The 18,664-nt window shown below is 46.8% G+C and overlaps 1 protein-coding gene across 5 annotated transcripts in view; it reads right to left on the bottom strand.

Moving 5' to 3' along the window:
- Positions 1 to 18,664, bottom strand: part of PTPN3 (protein tyrosine phosphatase non-receptor type 3) — a 101,242-nt gene that overhangs the window by 67,661 nt on the left and 14,917 nt on the right. For all 5 annotated transcript variants that reach the window (XM_070430935.1, XM_070430938.1, XM_070430937.1 and 2 more), the window contains exon 2: positions 3,982 to 4,136. In XM_070430935.1, the coding sequence (XP_070287036.1) occupies positions 3,982 to 4,119 (138 nt within the window). In that variant the 5' untranslated portion in view covers positions 4,120 to 4,136. The remainder of the gene's footprint in view (positions 1 to 3,981; positions 4,137 to 18,664) is intronic.

Below are 18,664 nucleotides of genomic sequence, written 5' to 3'. Positions count from 1 at the left end.
GGGCAGGGATCCAGGCTGCAACTGAGATACGTGCACTGAACCGGAATCAAACTCCTGATCCTCAGTCCATGGGCCAACTCTCTATCCCCTGAGCCAAACCCGCCAGGCTTAATCTATTATTAATAACTATAATCCACTGAACATCTACGAGGAGCCAGACATCATGCTAATACGTGCTCTTTTTAAACACAATGTCTCATCTTTGCCAAGTCACCATCAGCAACCTCTTTGCCGATAAGCAAAGAGGCCCCGGAAAACTCCGTGTCTTGTGCCATCGGCCGAAGGATGGTCTGCCTGACTCAGGCCCACTTAATGCTAAAGCCTGCCTGTTCCCCCTGCCCTGCCTCTCCTCCTCCGGAGTGCATAACACTTCCATTCCAGTATCTCTTGTACTCATCTCGCCCAGTTCTCAAAAGAAACAGAAACATAATAAAGGGGCACACTTATAATAACACTCCTCCCAATCCAGTCCCCATCCCGCGAGAGGTCATCGGTCCATGGCCAGCTCGCTCCCTGGGCTGGGCAAAGGACAACCAATGTCCAGATCAGCTTCCCTGATGATGCCCACCCCTGGTGAAGACAGTCCGGGCTGAAGGGTCTGAATGAGACAGTGCAAACAATCCCCACGAGTATAAAAATATAAGGCACCGAGACTCTCAGCTGACAGCAGGCCCTCAAGTTCAAGTTCAACGTGAGGAAGCTTTGACCAGGCTGCTGGGAGCTTAGGGAGGCAACCCTGGCAGCAGCGTGATGGTAACAAGAACATTCTCAACTCAGAATGGCCGGGCAGCCGCTGAAGGCCAGGCTGACGGGATTCCCACTCTGGGTGGGTGCTTTCCTTGTCCCCATCTACAGGCCTCGTCACTCCTTACACACGTTCTTAGCTGGGATTCGAAGACCCTTGCTCTTGGTGTCCTCCTCCCTCCCTGGATAGTCTTCTGTCTCCTTTAGTGCTCTGTCCTCCTCTCTCCAACCTTTAAACATCGAACCTCCTTCGTATCTCCTGTCTACTCACTTCTTAGGGGACCTCATCCAGTTTCATAGCCCCAGACCCCATCTCTACCCTGGGAACACCCACATATGTATCCCAGCCTAGACCCCATGCGTATATCCCCGTCTAGACTCCTGACTCACATAGCTACCACCATGGCTACATCCCCTCACAGGTGAGTAACAGGCAACTCAAATGGTCACTTCTGCTCCTCTTGCAGCCTTTCTCATCTCTGTAAACTGCAACTCTGTCCTCCTGACCCTAGAGCAGTGATGGCGAACCTATGACACGCGTGCCACAGGTGACACATGAACTCATTTTTTTGGGTGATTTTTCTCTGTTAAATGGCTTTTAAATATAAAAAATAAATATCAAAAATATGTCTTTGTTTTACTATGGTTGCAAATATCAAAAAATTTCTATATGTGACACGGCACCAGAGTTAAGTTAGGATTTTTCAAAATGCTGGCACGCCGAGCTCAAAAGGTTCGCCATCACTGCCCTAGAGTCACCTTGAGGCTTCTTATACATCCCAAATCCCATCTGCCAGCAAGTCCCACTGGCTCCACCTTCAAAATAGCTCCTGACTTCGTTTACTCAGCCACCTCCACACTACAACACTGTCCAATTATCATCTCTCCCCTGGGTTGTTCTAATAGCCTCTTAGCCCTTGGCCCCAGTCTACTGTCGACTGAGCATCCAGAGAGACACCTGCATCAGATCATGTTGAGTCTCTGCCCAAACCTCGGAGTGCTTTCTCCCTCCCTCAGAATGACCTACCAGGCTCTGCACAATCCTCCCCACCTCAGCTGACCTGCTATCTCTCTGACCTCTTTTGCCACTCTCCTTGCTTATTCTTCTCCCCACACAATGGCTTGCCACACTGTTCTACAACCACACTAACCAGGATTCTGCCCCAGGGCCTTTGCACTGCTGTTTCTTGGACCTGGAATGTGCTTCCTCTAGAGAAGGACAGGATTCTTTTCCTCTTCACTTCCTTTAGGGGAGGCCTTCCCTGGTCACTTGTATAAAATGACAACCCCACCTCCTTGTCCCTCCTTGGCACTCTCCATCTTCTTATCCTGCTCTATGTTTCTTCTAAGCACGTAATACCACTGGCATAGTACACATTTGTTTATGGTCCAGTTCCTCTCCGGGATTTTGCTCTGTTTTGGTCACTCCTCTATCCTTTGTACCCAGAACAAAGCCTGACTCATAGTGGGTGCTCAGTAAACACCTGTCAAAGAAACATTCGTGTTCTTGTCAGGAAGAAGTCGCAGAGCTGAGGAACAGCTGCAGATTGGCAACATTAACGTTAACAAAGGAGTCAGATATAAATTAACTGTCTGGTTACAGCAACTAGAAGAGATGCTTCTGATCTTTGCGGAACAGGTTCAATCACAAAATTCTATAGATGACGATGTCAAAAGGAAACGGTATATAGAACAAAGTTCAGTGAACCAAGGGCAGTTGCTTTTTGAGGGATGTACGTATGACCTTGACAAAAGGCCCCTAATCGGTGGTCCGCCAAACTATAATGCGCATCAGGATTGCTTGGGGAGCCGTTAAAATGCAGATACTCTAGAGAGTATGTTTCAAACACCCAGGAGGGCCGAGGGATTTCTATTTCTAACACGCATCCCAGGGGGTTCTGATGTACTCTCAGAAAATACTGACAAGGGCTGCACCACCCAGAGTACATAAAATTATTTCCATTTTAATTAACTAAAATAAATGTAGCTCATCTGGTGTTCTAGCCGCATGTGAAGTGCTCCATGGCCGCGGGTGGCTAGTGGCCCTGTGTCGGCTGCTGTGGATACGGGACACTTCCCGGCATCGCAGGAAGTTCTTCCGGCCAGTGCTGCCCTAGAGGGCGGCTTTTCTACACACTGGTTTAAGAAACAGGTCACAGGTGTATTCCGAGCCCCCTCAATTCTAGACAATTCTAACTAGGCAATTACATGCTCTTGCTGGGCATGTCCTTCTTCAATAATGCCCCCCATCTGCAAAAGAACGGGGCCCCGACCTTAGGGGAGGCCTGGGCAGCTGTGGGAGTGGAAGGGGCAGCTGGGTAGAAAGTTGGGGAATCTCTCTCTCTACTGTCCACTCTCACTCTCTGCCAGGAGACGGGCCCAAACTCCCACGTCCTCAGTCATCTGTCTGCATCTTGTCCCCTGAAGGCAGACAAGGGAGCTAACTTAACCCTGAGCCAGGAAGGAGAAATTAGCACGTACCATACTGTGCGGTCAGGAAAACTGCCCTAGTGACCTGGGCTCTGCAGAAAGCAGACTTATGGGTGGGGCAGGAGCCACAGGGGTCAGCTTTGTTGGCCTTTACATTCTTGTGGCCTTTTATCGCCCTCCAGTTATTCTCTTATCCCCCATCTTCTCTTTCTGATACTTTCCCTTGCATATTGAACTTTCTAGGCTGGGGCAGATGCTGGCAGCCAGGCAGGTTGGGGTTGACCCCTTTAGGGTCACAGGATGGGAGAGACAGGCAAAGGTCACGAGCCTCTGTGGTAACTGCAGTGGGGAAGGAAGGGGGGGGGGGCAGCAGGGACTGCTACTCTTCATGCATCTTCCTGCTGGGACACTGGAGACCTCATTCCGAACCCTGCCTCTGCCTCGGGGTTGGGGTGGGAGAAGCCAGGCCTCCCCTGAGCCCTGCCATCTGTGAGGCTAACTCTCATTACCCTCCAGACAGGACCCACCCATTTGCACATTTAATGAGCACCTGCTGAGCCCAGTGCCTCACTGGGAATTGAACCTTCGACCTTTCGGTATATGGAATGATGCTCCAACCAACTGAGCCACACTGGCCAGTGCAATGGACATAGTTTTTAAGGGTCTTTCTAGTCCAATCTCAACATACAAGACCTGAGATCTCAAGCTTTCATTTTAAAATAGTTTTCATCTCTTGATTTATAAGATGGAGGAAAAATTATTTCTTAGGAGCATTAACTCAGAAAAAATTAAATGTGGAGAACTTACATTAACTTTAAAGGTCTGTACCAAGCCATCTAGAAAGCGGATGCTGCACACGACTTCGGACCGAGTTTTCTCTTTGGGTAATTCTGAGGTGCGTATGTTATTAATTCTTCCACCAAACGCACGTAATCGGGAGGTCATAACTATCGTTGAATAACCTGCAACAGAAGATGTACCTGTTAGCTCTCTGATATGTAAATTAACAGTTACACGCGAATGCACCCCACAGCCTGCCCACCCCATACCTGTCTGCTTCGATCTGCACAATAGGAGGACCTCACGAATAATGTGAACTAGATAAAAGACCATGCTTCTGCTTAAGTTTTGACTTCTAAGCTCTAAGCAAAGCGTATTGTTAAATTATAATATGTCTCTAGGATTACATGGCTTGTTTGTGGTTTATTATCTCCGAGAGATAATATGTACACTCATATATATGTATTTCCCATGCTTTTAATTTTTTATGTATGTTTTACTATTTTATACATTTGTGTATCCTACCCCTAAGGTATTACAGAACTAAATGTGATATAAAAATGACGTAAAATGTGAAGACATTTATTGATAAATTAGATTATATTAAAATTAAGGACTTCTATTCATTAAAAGACACTATGTAAAAGAATAAAAAGGCAACCCACAGAAATATTTGTAAAATATATATTTACAAGTATACAAAGAGCTCCTATGAATTAATAAGAAGAAACAAACAAACAAACAAACAACCTGTTAGAATAAATAAGCCACATCAGTTGTCAGAGAAGTAAAACCACAAAGCACTAGTACTACATACCCACCCGAATGGCCACAGTGAAATCTGACCAAACCAAGTGCTGACCAGGGTGTGGCGCGCCTGGAACCTCATGCACAGCTAGTGATGCATTCTGTTTGGCAGCGCCTCCTAACCTGAACACATGCATATTCCGTGACATAGTTCTACTTCTAGGCTATTCCCAACAGAAAAATGGACATTTTTCATGACAGCATAGTATGGTGAGTGCTAATTCCTCCTTCCTGGTTCACTAAAATATATGTACAAGTATCTTCATAATAGCCCCAACCTGGAAAAGACAGAAATGTCCCTCAATAGAATGGGTAAGTTGTGGAACAGCACACCATGCATGACTATACAACAAAGGAAATAAAGGAGCCCGGTTTGGCTCAGTGGATAGAGCCTCGGCCTGCGGACCAAAGGGTCCCAGGTTCGATTCCAGTCAAGGGCACATGCCCAGGTTGCAGGCTCAATCCCCAGTAGGGGGCGTAGGCAGCCGATCAATTGTTCTCTCTCATCATTGATGTTTCTCTCTCTCTCTCCCTCTCCCTTCTTCTCTGCAATCAATAAAAATATATTTTAAAAAAGCAGTTCTATGAATTTTTTTAAAAAAGGAACCACTGTCACATTCAACATGAATGTCTCTAACGTTATGTTGAGCAAAAGCAGCCAGACCTAGAGCAGGAACACAATTACATAAAGTCAGATGGGCACAAGATTTATTGGGATAATCACCTAGTAAGTTATGTACCATACTGTCTAATCACTGGGGTGTAACGTCTAATTACCTGAAACTAATAGAATAATGTATGTGAACTGCAACTAAATTTTTTGTTAAATGATTCTTAAAATCCCACACTTTTCCCTTTTGGTAGCCCTTTGGGGCTCGGTGGGATGCTGCCCCATTCATGAATCACTTAATAAATCCAATCACATCTTCACAAAAACAACAGGCAAAACTAGTCAATGTCTATAGAAAACAGGATGGTGGTTACCTTTGGGTGTAGGGACTGAGGGGGCCCAGGGTCTTCTGGGATGCTTATACTATTCTATTTCTTGATCTGGATGCTAATGAGACTGATGTATCCACTTTATGAAAATCCATCAGGCTCCACACTTATGATTTGTGCACCTTTATGTACACATATTTCAATATCAAGTTTACTTACGAAGAATACATGTATGAAGAGGGGATTCGTGGTCAGGTTAGAATCTGACCACAGTATATCCAGGGAACAGTAAGGTAAGTGGTTTTACTAGTGAATGCAATTGTGGAGTGGTAGGCTAATGACCCAAAAAAGTGTGCAACTGAGCACATGGTCCCATCATGCAGGTAGGAAGCTAAGGATCAAGGTCAGCGTAAGGAATGAAGAAGGTGTAAATCTGACAAGGTTGGGCAGAAGAGCAGCTAAAGATGAAGGACCTAAGAGCAATTTAATGTTCCTTTTTATTAATTCTCCACAAACTCTCTGTAATGCAATGGGCCTTTGCACATGCTGTTCCTTCTGCCTGAAAGCTGTTCCTGCTTTGTGCTTGAATAACTGCTACTCACACCTCAGTGCTCAGTGCAGCATCACCTCCTTAGGGAAGCCTTCCTGGTGTCCCTGACCACTCACTTGTGTTACAGGCTCTCCTCTACAGCACTCATCATAATTTCACATTTATAACTAACTAGAGGTCCGGTGCACCAATTTGTGCACTGATTGGGCCGGGCTGGCTGGGGGAGGGGCTGTGGGCAGTTGGCAGGCCCATCCCCCATCAGGGTGGAGGGTGGGGGTGATCAGGAGTGGGGCCAATTGCGGGGAGGGGCCAACCAGGGAGGGCCCCCTGGTCGAACTCCCAGTCGAACCCCCTGTCCAGGGGACAATTTGCATATTAGCCTTTTATTATATAAGGAGGACGCAATTATTTAACATTTACTCCTCCCACTTAGAGTGAGCTTCGTGAGGGTAGGAACCAGGTCTGATTTTGCTCACTGTATCTCCAACACTTAGCTCTGGGAGGCAGTCAATGAATTTCTCAATGAATCAATGAGTGAAAGGCAGAATGAGATTAAAAAAAAATGAAGCCAAGAGTTACAGTGTGGATAAACAGCAGTTCAACATGATCGACAAACGTGTGCTGGTGTGAGCAGGCAGGAAGAAGGACCGGGTCGGGGCTTCACGCAGAATGCAGCATGGGGCTGTCTCGCAGACCGGGGCTCCTCACGCTGGGGATCTTAAGATGTAGGCTCAGATTCAAGTAGGCCTGGGTGGAGCCCTAACGCCTGCATTTCTTGATGCTGGGGCTGCTGACCTGGGGTCCACCCTGGAAGGGCAAGCCACACATAACTGGAAAAGCAGCACCCAATGTCAGGGCAGGGCCAGAGCTGGGAATCAGTAGCCAGGGAGGGATGAGGACAAAGCAGAATCAAGCCTCGGGGAGCCACAGATCACGGCTCAGCTGCAGGAACTGAAAGCACAAAGGAATGGAAGCTGAGTCGAAGATACATCCCAGAGAGAGGGTGAAGGGATCCCTCATCCTGTTTAAAGGGCTCCAGGTGAACCTCCATTCTCCTGCAGGGAGGAGTAGGGGATCTCCTGTTAATAATGATAAAAAAAAAATTCCTGGGACCAGCAGGGGAAGGATACTTGTTCTAAAACTTGCAAAATTCCACCCACCCCACCACCTCCACCTTGCCATTTCCAATGCAAATGTCACAGGAGCAGGGATGCATTTTCTGAGTAATACCAAAAGTTATCAAACGACAACAAATGTGTTCTGTTCCATAATGCCTTAACCACGCTGAATTTAAGACGCCAAATTTATTGTTTAGTCCTTTTCTAAGAATTTCAGGTGGGTTAGGACTTTTTTTTTAAAGATACAATAGAACTATTAGTGGGAGGTGCACCTCAGAGTCGTCCTCCCCCCCTCCCCCCCCACCCCCCACAGGGAAGCTTTTATAAAATATGCCTGTCCTGGCCCCATCCATAGATGGTGATTCAGCATCCGGGGGTGGGGCCCAGAATGGCATTCCCTTTGGGAAGCTCTCAAAGAGAGGGCCTGAGAGTCAAGGGCTGTAGGAGTGGGGTTTTGGGTACCTCCCGGCGTGCTGCCCATGGTCAGACTTAGAATATAGGCTCTGCAGAATCTGAGCCATGTGTGGTGGGGCCACTTGTGGGAATCAGGCAGGTCCTCAGAACAGCGAAAACAGAGAGCGAATCATAACCACACCGTGACACAGAAAGAAACCCAACGGTGATTTCAAATAGGAGCTGCCAAATGAAAGTCACCTGGATGGAAGGACCCCCTGCAGGCACTGATTTTCAAGCCGCTCCTCACCTGAGACTCCCTACCGCTAGCACTAGCGTGGGTACCAGCGGGTCTTCTGAACTTAACCATAGTGAATGGTGCTGCCCAGCATAAGCAGGTAGCCAGCTGACAAAATACGGTAAACTGGCAACCCAGAACAGACACACTTTGTCCTCCTCACAGCAACCTCTGTTCCACAAAGGGGTTGGAATGGCACTTAATGACAAGTCATAAGTAGGCACTTCACAAAAGTAGCAGAAATGTTCTTCCCACCCTTGTTCCTAAGGCAAACCTTGATAAGAGGAAGCCTGATAATAAATAACCACACAATCAAGCCATGAAGTGTTTTCAGATTGTCTTGAAATGGCATCTTAAACAATCCAGGCAGGACAATGGGTGCTGACTAACTGCCCTGTTTCCTGTACCACAGCAATTGCGGCCCTCGGGGTTTCTATGGCTTCCTTTATAAGCCTCTTAATTCCAAACAAAGCCACAACCCGACCAGGAACACTCTGGCCTCTCCCACCACAAATGATTGCAGCTGCAGCTGATGCATTTATCAACATGGGAGCCAAGCTTGCTCTGCCCATACTTTTTCAAAAAGCAAATAAATAGTTACGAATCTGTTCTGCCCTGTAAGAATAGAGGTTCTACTGTAACTATAGTTTTTATCAAAGATTCTACTTGCAAAACATAGAAAAGAGGCCACATCTCACTCTGTGCACAGTAGACCCCCATAGGTACAGCGAGTGTTGAGGGCTAGACGGGTAAAGTACCCACACAGCTAAAACAGAGAGCTAATCAAGTTAAGTGGGACACATACCAGGTACTCAATAAAAGACATTTTATTAATAACTAGTAGCCCTGCGCACGAATCCGTGCACAGTAGGTCACTGCCATCCTCCTGTAGCTCTCTGCCCACTGCCCGCCCTCCTGTAGCTCCCCCCACTCCCCTCTTTCCTCCCCCCTCCCCCCACTCCCCTCTTTCCTCCCCCCTCCCCCCACTCATAGCTTGCTGCCCTGCCCCCTCCTGTAGCTCTCTGCAGCCCACTTGTACCTCGCTGGCCCATCCTCCTGCTGATCCGTGATCTGGCTGTGACACACTTGGTCGTTACGTTTCAGGGCGTAACGGCTAATTAGCATATTCCTCTCTTATTATATAGGATACCAAGCTTCTAATGCCATTGGGTGCTGACTGTAAAGTCTGTATTTTGTAGGCCAGCCTGACTTAAAAATACCTTACAAATGTATAAAATGTTCTGTTTCTTAAAGATCTATTTGTTTAAATAAAGACAACCTGCTAAAGTTAAAAGAGAGGCGTCGTAGATAGGAGGTAGATTCTGGAACTTCTCTACAAACTCAATGGAGCCAGAAGCGGCAGTAGCAGGGTGCCGCAGACCACCACACCCTGGTGCTCAGAACTGGATCACACGGCTTAACCACTGTTCCCTCTGGGCTCCTCATCTGCCCTGGAGCCAAGACCGGGGAAGAGGTGATGCTCTATTTCCTAAGGGCCTACATGCTAATCCGGGGAACTGTGTTCTTGCACAAGCCCATGACCACAGACACAAACAAGGAAGCGGAGTACATGCTTCTCCATTAGAGAAAGGTAGAAAGCAACTTCATTTTGATCATTTTAAAAGAAAGCGTTAGGGTGATTGCATACCCTTAAAAAATAAACAAGAACTTAGACCCCTTGACTCGAACAAAGTGTCAGTTAAAAAGGAATGAAAGGAAGCAAGCAGTCCTGATATAAACACCTAATTTGTGAGTAAACAGTGCACATGAACCACAGGTACCTCTCTACTACCTGAATCATCAAGCTGATCTGGGCCAATGCTACCACCTAGTGGCCAGCAGAGGAAATCACGCCACCTCTCACTGACTTCCTTCTTCAAAGGAAACATGTCAGCTTTGCTCCCTTCTATCTTATCGCAGTCCCAATTTTTTTCAAAAAACCTCTTTCACAATATATAAGGCCTCCTCTGTAGCTCGATTCCCTTCTCCTTTTCCCCAACTCTTCTTCCCCAGTGAGCTCAGAAGAGCTCTCTTCTCGTTGTTGTTGTTGTTAGGAGCCCCAGCAGATACCCGATCAGCCGGAGAGGGACATCTCTAGCAAACAGAACTAATAAACACTCCATGTACAACCAGCCATGTGAGACGGATGACTCATCAAGTTAAGTGTGCTTCCCGTCAGGCACCAATATCTAATAACAATGCTTTACTTGTTTAGCTGCTAATATAATACCAATATTGCTTTCTCCTCTTCACTGTAAACACAGAGTAACTGTGCTGCTTTATGGGTTGGTTAACCAAGTCTTCCGGGGGCAAACCAATGCCCTAAAAATCACTCCCATCAATCAAGGCTTGACTGCATACCGACAGGAGAACATCAGCCACACTTTGGGATTGCTGCGTGTACCTCACACCCGGCAGCTTCTAGTTCAGGCCTACGTGGTCCTTAAACTTCTCTGAAGAAAGCAGGGCAGTCCGTTCTAAAGATAAAATTTACAAACATCCGGATGGGGATTGATCATTTATCAAGCACTAGATTAAGATTAGATCAAGGTGTAGGAATGTACACGTTATTAAGCTGCTACAAAAGAGTGATTAAAATGAGACTTTCTTTTTAACCGGAGACTTACATGAAACTTTAGTAGTTAAGAACCATCTGGGGGAAGCTTGTTAAAACACAGATTCTTGGCACCACCCATAGAGATTCTGGTTTAGTAAGGACCCAGGAAATCGCATTTTCAAACTTAAGAAATTTTTTGGAGCTTATGGAAAAGCTGCAAGAAAAACAGAACTCCCCACCTCCCTCGGTCTGGATTCAACTGTTCTTATTTTGCCACCTATGCTTCTCTCTCTCTCTCTCTCTCTCTCCTGCATCCCTACCCTAGGCTTTTAATGGAACACTTGAAAACTGTAGCTATCTTAGCATGTATCTCCCAAGAACAAAGACAGTTTGTAACCACAGCACAAACATCACTGATAAAGCACTTATGTAATATACAATCCGTATTAAAATCTTGCACATGGTTCTGATGGCATCTTTTACTTCTGTCCTTTGGCTCCAAACCAGGACCTTGCCTTGCATTAACTGTCCTATAGAAGTTGCATGTTTAATGAGCTCCTGCAGAGGACTGGGATGCAGGGTGTCTAAGCACCTGGCACCGTGGAAAACACTCAACCAGGCGATGATCTCCAGAGTTCCTTTGGGTTTTGACCGTCTGAGCCCACAGCCAGGGGCTCGGGGAGGTCAGCACCCTATGTCAGTGTTCCTGCCTGTGTTACCAGTTGATCGCGGGGCTGCACAGTTTCTACAACTTCCATAGCAAGCACTTCCCGGAGCACCGCAGGGACAGACTTTGCAGTCTGTATGTCAGTGCCCTGATCAGCACTGTTGTCATAACAGGAAGAAAGCAAAGCGAACACAATGTCAGTTCAGAAAGGATTCTCTTATTGGGTATTACATAACCAGATGTCTTGGCTTGTTCCTTCAAATTAGTTTGCCTCTCTCACAGACAGCAATTCTGAACGATTCATAATATCCATGTTATAAAAAAAAGAGACCGCAGTGCCTTTGTTATGCACACTTCCTCAGACGTGGGCCAGACTGGACTATGTATGATTGTCATAGGGAAGAAAAGAAATAAAAGGAAAAGAGATGTATGCATTTTGTATGATTCATTAGGCTTTGCAAATGTTATTAATGAAACTCAGCCCAACAAATGAAAAATTCGTGATTTCAGCTTTCATTTGTGAAATGCCCCTATATTTTAGAAAACATTTCCATAAATTCGATTCCACTTTATTAATTTTAAATTATGTGCAGCTGATAAGCAAATTACCATTCAACTGGTACATGAAGTTTAATTTCCCTCATGACTATGTTTTCATAAATTTATCAATACTACCTTCTGCCATTTTTCCACTTAATTGACTTTTTTAATTTCCAAGGTACAACACTGCATAACAAAGATAAATATACTTATTTTAAAAACTAGCTTATAATGTAAACATCACTAGTGAATAATTCCTAAATTGGAAAAAATGTCAATTCATTAAGGAAGGCATTTTCACATTTATTTCTAATTCAACGGTAAAGCCAATAAACTAATTTGTCCTGAGCCTATAAACCAAAAGATTAATTTTTAAATAACATCTTTAAAGCTTAAAGCTTGCTAATGAATACAATAATCCCAACCAACTATGGAAATACTGATGCACAAGACTTATTTTTAATGTGTGTGTGTGTAAAAGTACTTAATACCTTTTATTTATAAAAATGCTTCCGTGAATGCACTTATGAAAGGTTTTAACTCTGACTTCACATTATTTTCCACCAAAGGGGAGAAAATGCTCACACAGTCATTTTAATAACACAGCTCAATACTAAAATTATCTTGCAATTATTAATCCTAACACCCCAGAAGTACAATATTGGAATCAAATCATTTGTTCCACAAATCCTACAATTTGTTCAGGGAGTAGGTCTCCAACTGGAGCCCCCAGGAAGCTGGGTGGAGTAATGTGTAGGGTTACTTTCCTCAAACAGAGACCCGTAATTAGCACGCTTGCTCTCATTCAACTTCAAAATGTCAAATAGTTTTCTTGTTATGGAGTGGGGTTTATTTATAGGTTCGACACCAGGGCACTTGCAAAACTAACAAAATAAAAGTTATACTTGATACTGGGAGGATAACAAGAAGTAGCTGTAAGCTCCCTGAAGGGCAAGATAAAGAATGCTGTGGGAGTTGCAGGCAGTTTCTGGAAAGAGGTAATGTTGCTATAAAGAGAAACCAACCTCTTATGTTCCATGAGCTGAGTTTTCAGGGTTGGGATGGGAAGCAAGGTAACTTAAAAACACACTCCACTCCAAAGACACCAGAAAACTCACGTGTTAAACTTGTGAGTATATTAAATTAAGTCATCACCTCCCCCACCCTCTCCCCCCCCCACCCCTGCTTTTTTCTCAAAGGATCACACAGAGGGGGGAAAAGCACAAATCCTAAGAGCATGGCTCTCAAGAAGCCTGGCAGGGACCCCCTCATGGCCCTTTTCAAATACGACACTTCCCCCTAGAGGTGACCACTCTCCTAACTTTCAACAATATTTTCATGAGATTTTTGCTGTTGTTAATTCTCACCAGAGGATATTATTTTTCCATTGATTTTTTAGAGCGAGTGGGAAGGAGGGGGAGAGAAACATCGATGTGAGAGAGACACATCGATTGGATGCCTTCCAACCAGGGCCGGGGATCAGGCCTGCAACCGAGGTATGTGCCCCTGTCTGGAATCGAACCCAGGACCCTTCGGTCCACAAGGTGACGCTCTATCCACTGAGTCAAACCAGCTAGGGCCACGAGATTAATTTAAATTCGATTTTTAAGGTTTTGTTTTGTTTTGATGTTTAAGTAAAAGTTATCATGGTGCAGTGCTAGGACAGTCTCTCGCATGCACGTGTACACTTCCGGCAACTTGTGTGGCGTGGACTGTAGAAATGAGAAGGGCTGTGACTCGGCCTCCCCCCAAGTATGTCGTTGAACGGTGCCTGGTTAACTTCTCCCGTTACCTGCCGACTTGGTGAACCCAGAAACTGTAGAGGCCAGCGAGCTGGTCTCCTGGGAGGAAAAGGAGACACCGGCCAGCCGCAGGGGGAACTGAACCAAACCATGCTGAGGAGAACGCCTTCCAGCACTCAGCAGCAGACAAGCTGCCCCACAGCCTCCGAGCAACCGGCCAAGTTCCCGGCCCAACTGGAGGGCTACAATTTCACAGACTCATCGATCTTGTGGGTGATTATTTTAGTCTTCGATAGTACACTAGTGAAGGAGCTCCGGACCACTTAGTATTCATTGACTGGGCACCTGCTGGGTGCCAGGCCAGGAACTGGGGTGGGGTGGGAGGGCAGAGGTGCCTGGAGTCTAAGTTCTGAGGGAATAAAAGCCAACGTGCCAGAGGAACAGGGGAAGGCTCCTGACTGGGGTGGGGTGGGACAGGGGCCCAGATCACAAAGGCTTCCTGGGGGATCTTGCAGGGCCAAGGGAAATGGGCCAGGCCAGGGCAGTGCAGTCCAGAAATGACACTGTGTGTGCACAGACAGGAGGAGAAACCGGGGCATTTTAGAAACTCCACGGAAACAGATCTGGTAGGAGTGTCTGAGGAATAACTGAAACCCCAGGGAAATCTCGGGGAAGAGATTAGGTTCTTCAAAAATCCAAGGGGCTATGACACAGAAGAGGAGTCAGGACATGGTGTGAGGCCCTGGGAAGGCCGGTAGGGATGACATCTGGCAGAGACTTAGACTGGAAGCCCAGCTCAGCCACTTGTTAAGCTGTGTGAACTTGCCGAGGTCACTCACCCTCTCTGAGACTCGGTTTCCTTATCTATAAAAGGGGGGACATTTTCTCTGCTTTCCAAGGTTGTTTTAAGCACTGAAGATAATACCTATGCAAATTAACCGGCACCGAGCAGGGCCCAATCAAGGGTACTTATTCTTACTATGATCATTAGACTGATTATTTTAGAGCCCAAGGTTTCAAGGGTTTGAAGAAGAAATGAAACAGAAGGCAGAGTTTCTGAACAGTCAAGGCTGCACAGACATGGAAGGGGCAGCCTTGGGAGAGAGGGATCTCCCCATCGCTAGAGGTAACCAAGCAGAGAACCTGGGTAAAACTGCAAGGGTCAGATGAACTCTGAGCATCCAGGACCGAGATTCTATCATGAGTTTTTTTCAACAGTCCCCAAGTTTAATTTCTGTACATGTCAGCCCTACATGCACTACTCAAATTTGGATGATCTTACATGGATTTCTCCTGGGAAATAATTCTAAACAGGTCCCTCAGACCTCAGTCTTGGAAAAGAAACTAAGTGGCCCGTCAAATCATGAAATAGGAGGCAAAACAACACAAATACACAAGAGAGCAATACACCAAGCTCAAAATATAGACAATCGAATAAATACGTTTTCTACTGAGCAGTTTCTACCTAAAATTAAGCCATTAAACTCTTTCCATTCTCTCTCTGAACAGTTCTACTAGGCCCAAATAGACTGGAAAACAGGATGGAATAAATTTACTCTGCAGAGATGTGAATCCAGTTGCATAAACTTTACAAAAACACTGTGCTAATATTTGCCCTCGGGGCAGAGACACGCCCATTTGGGTGTCAGTCCATGATATTTCTATCTTAGGCTCCAGTCCCCACCCCTGCACGGCTAGCTCAGAGCAGCAGAAGTCTTCAGAAAACGGCTAACGTCACTTTGAAAGGTTTGAGATGTGCTAATCGCAGTGCATCCCAGCCAAGAAGCTGGAATCTCACAAGTGGACCATCCCGCCAGCTCTGAGCCTGCCAAGGAGTCTGAAGTCGGCGGCAGCCTGGCCAGAGAAACCCAATCCGCACCGCTGGCCGCCGTCGCCATCATGTTATCTCAAGGAAACACAGAAAAGCACCTTCCCACCCCTCCCCACCAACGCATCACCCTATTTGTCGAGGATCAGCCAAGTGACCTGGGCAGTCACCACCCCATTGCTTTTCCGCTGGGTTTCCCAGCGGGGAGCCTAAAGGTCCTCCCAGCGTCAAAATCCCCTGGCTGCAAGGCTTTCATCTGAGGGGCCATCTCGGGTTAGACCAGGTAGGGTAACACTGCCAGGGCCTCTCCAAACCAAGATAAAAATGTATTTTTGTGCCGCCTACTAAGGTTCCCAGGGCTTTAGGTCTTGGTGAGATGGGGTCAGGAAACTAAGGGAAGGAAACTGCACGAACTCTGGGAAAGACGAATAGAGGCACACCAAAATGGGAATCAGAGTAACAGTTTTTAGGAACAATCGGACGAAAATAATCTCTTGTTTGCTGCCTTTGGCGCACTTATTTGTTCCGAGGCCTTCCACGTGCTGGGAGATGGGAACAGGGACAGAGACCACCCACTTCTCGATCTCCAGGGGCACTCAGCCGGCCGGACCAGGGGTCTCAGCAAACCAGGGCCCATCCGAGGTCTGAAGGAACCAACCAGACCCGGGTGCCAGTCCCTGCTCCACTGCATCCGGCAGATATGACCGTGGGCAAATTCACTCTCTAAGCCTCAGTCTATCATCCATAAGTCATCCTGAGGAGCAGTGACCTTATACCTAACCCAGCAGAGGGCCTGGCCCACTGCAGACACTTGCTCTACACCAGCTGCAATGAAGACTGACTGTATTACCACCCTTTCCACCCACCTCAGGCCTAGTCCCTGGCCTGCTCCCATTCCCAGGCTTCCTGTCCTGAGAAGCAACCAAGGGTCTTACCTACAGGGCTTCAGAGTTTTCCAAATACTTTCGCATCCATTACTCCCGGCTCAACTCATTCTGACTGGGCCTGGAGGGCAGCATTGCTGTACCCATTTTACAGACGGGTAGATTATTGGCAGACTCAGAGAACCATGCTCAAGTCCCACAGTCAGCCTCCAAATGAGGCTATGCTCCCAAGCTCAGTGCAAGACATCGCATCGCACACCTGCCCACTGAGTCCAACGGTTCATATGACTCGGAGGAAAGTGATTCACTCAGGGGAAAGGGCCCCACTTAATCACCACTGTCTCTAATTTACTGACTCTAAGTATATCCTCACCCTTTGAGATAATCTCGGACACTCCCCACAGTTCACATGCCGGTGGATTTCCTCTTCCGGAAGAAATGGTCCAGGAAACCCTTTTTCTCCCTAATTAATTCTGCAACTACAGAAACCCGAGTAATGACTGGGGTATGTATTATCACATTCCCTCTGTTCTAAGATGACTATGGATTTAACAGGTATTTCATAAACTTTAAAGAAAAAGTACATCCCCAGCACCCTTACATTGTGAACACACCTCTTTCAGAATCGGGGAAACGTCGTAAATGACTTCCTCTTACGGTTGCATAAGGCGTGGGCTGCAGTAAGTGCACATGACGTGTCAAGGCCCTCCCAGCTCCACAGGCTGCCACCCTGGGCTAATCATTAACAGCGGGAGAGCGGGAGTGGGCAGCCTCATTTCCTGAGGTCAGCTTTGGCCTCATGTACTGGTATGGGCTGGGCCTCTCCTACCCCTGACTGGCTCAGAACTCTCCTTCCAGCCCCAGTCCCAGCCCCTTCTAATGCACCAGCCCCAGGCATCTCTGAACCACAAAGACCCCTCCTGATGGAGGCCCAGGTGCACAATAGCACCTGGGAGGCTGGGCTTCTCAATGAACTTGAGCTCAACCACACCTTTGCCCGCTCACCTTCAGGGTGATGTGCTGGCTCTAAGCCAAGAATCTCATGTCAGCCAGGGGATGGGGGGACTGATGAACTGGGGGCATCCTGGGTGTGGAAGAGCCTGGGTCTCCAGGAGGACGGAGGACAGCCTCACAGCATCTAGAGCAGTGGTTCTCAACCTTTCTAATGCTTCGACCCTTTAATACAGTTCCTCATGTTGTGGTGACCCCCAACCATAAAATTATTTTCGTTGCTACTTCATAACTGTAATTTTGCTACTGTGATGAATCGTAATGTAAATACCTGATATGCAGGATGTATTTTCATTGTTACAAATTGAACATAATTAAAGCATAGTGATTAATCACAAAAACAATATGTAATTATATATGTGTTTTCCGATGGTCTTAGGCAACCCCTGTGAAAGGGTCGTTCGACCCCCAAAGGGGTCGCGACCCACAGGTTGAGAACCGCTGATCTAGACCTTGAGAGTCTTTCAACTGGCGTGGGAAATCTACCTCCAGGGCAGTAAAAACAAATTGGCTCTGACCGCCCCCACTACCCGCCCCCCAAAGATGACAAACCCTGCAGGGGAAGGAGAGGGCAGCCCAGCAGACCCGCTGCCACACATCAGATAAGACCAACACACCGTCTTGTTTGTTTGGGGTGCGATTTTTTAAAAGTTAAATTTGTAATGTCTCTCCAATCACACAGCCCGCTCTTTCCCATTATCCCACCACCAAACATTTGTCCAGGTAGTTCAAACACTTCCCTGGTATTTGTCGTTATGGTTTTACAATATCCTACCCAGTGGAATCATAGGCATGGCTGGGTGTTCGGATGACTTCTAATTAGCATGGCTCAGACTTCCAAAAGAACCCATAGTAAACCCAGAGAGGGCGGGAGCACGTGACCAAGGGCAGGCACAGATGTCAGTGAAGTGCAGCCCAGGGGAGCCCTGCTTTCGGGCAGAAGCACCAAAGAGGGGGCCAGACCACCGCCTGGAGGAAAATGGCAAAGCAGACAAACAGGTCCCTGATGATGTGGGGGAAACCACCAGGTGTGCTGTTTTCCCTTTTTCTACCAGGCAGAATGATCTCTGTACTCGGAGGATGAAGTGAAAGGGGATGGGAAGGCACTTGTCATCTCACTGGACTCCCACATCAGGAGAGAGAACCTGGCTACAGACTGTAAGGACCACACCGGAGGTGACCTGGCTCAGAGCAGAACCCATACACCCAGTGGCTCCTAGCAGTCAATCTCCCTCCCAGACATTGCACTACCTGCTCTGGTCTTTTTCATTGTGGCAAAACAAACAGAACATAAACTTTGTCATTTTCACCATTTTTAAGTGTACAATTCAGTGAGCTTTAGTTACATTCCCAATGTTGTGCAACCATCACCACCA

Source organism: Myotis yumanensis, unplaced genomic scaffold, assembly GCF_028538775.1.
Source record: "Myotis yumanensis isolate MYYU_CA2020_CCGP unplaced genomic scaffold, mMyoYum1.0.hap1 SCAF_12, whole genome shotgun sequence".
Classification (NCBI taxonomy): Eukaryota; Metazoa; Chordata; class Mammalia; order Chiroptera; family Vespertilionidae; genus Myotis; species Myotis yumanensis.
This window is presented reverse-complemented; position numbering and strand designations above follow the sequence as displayed.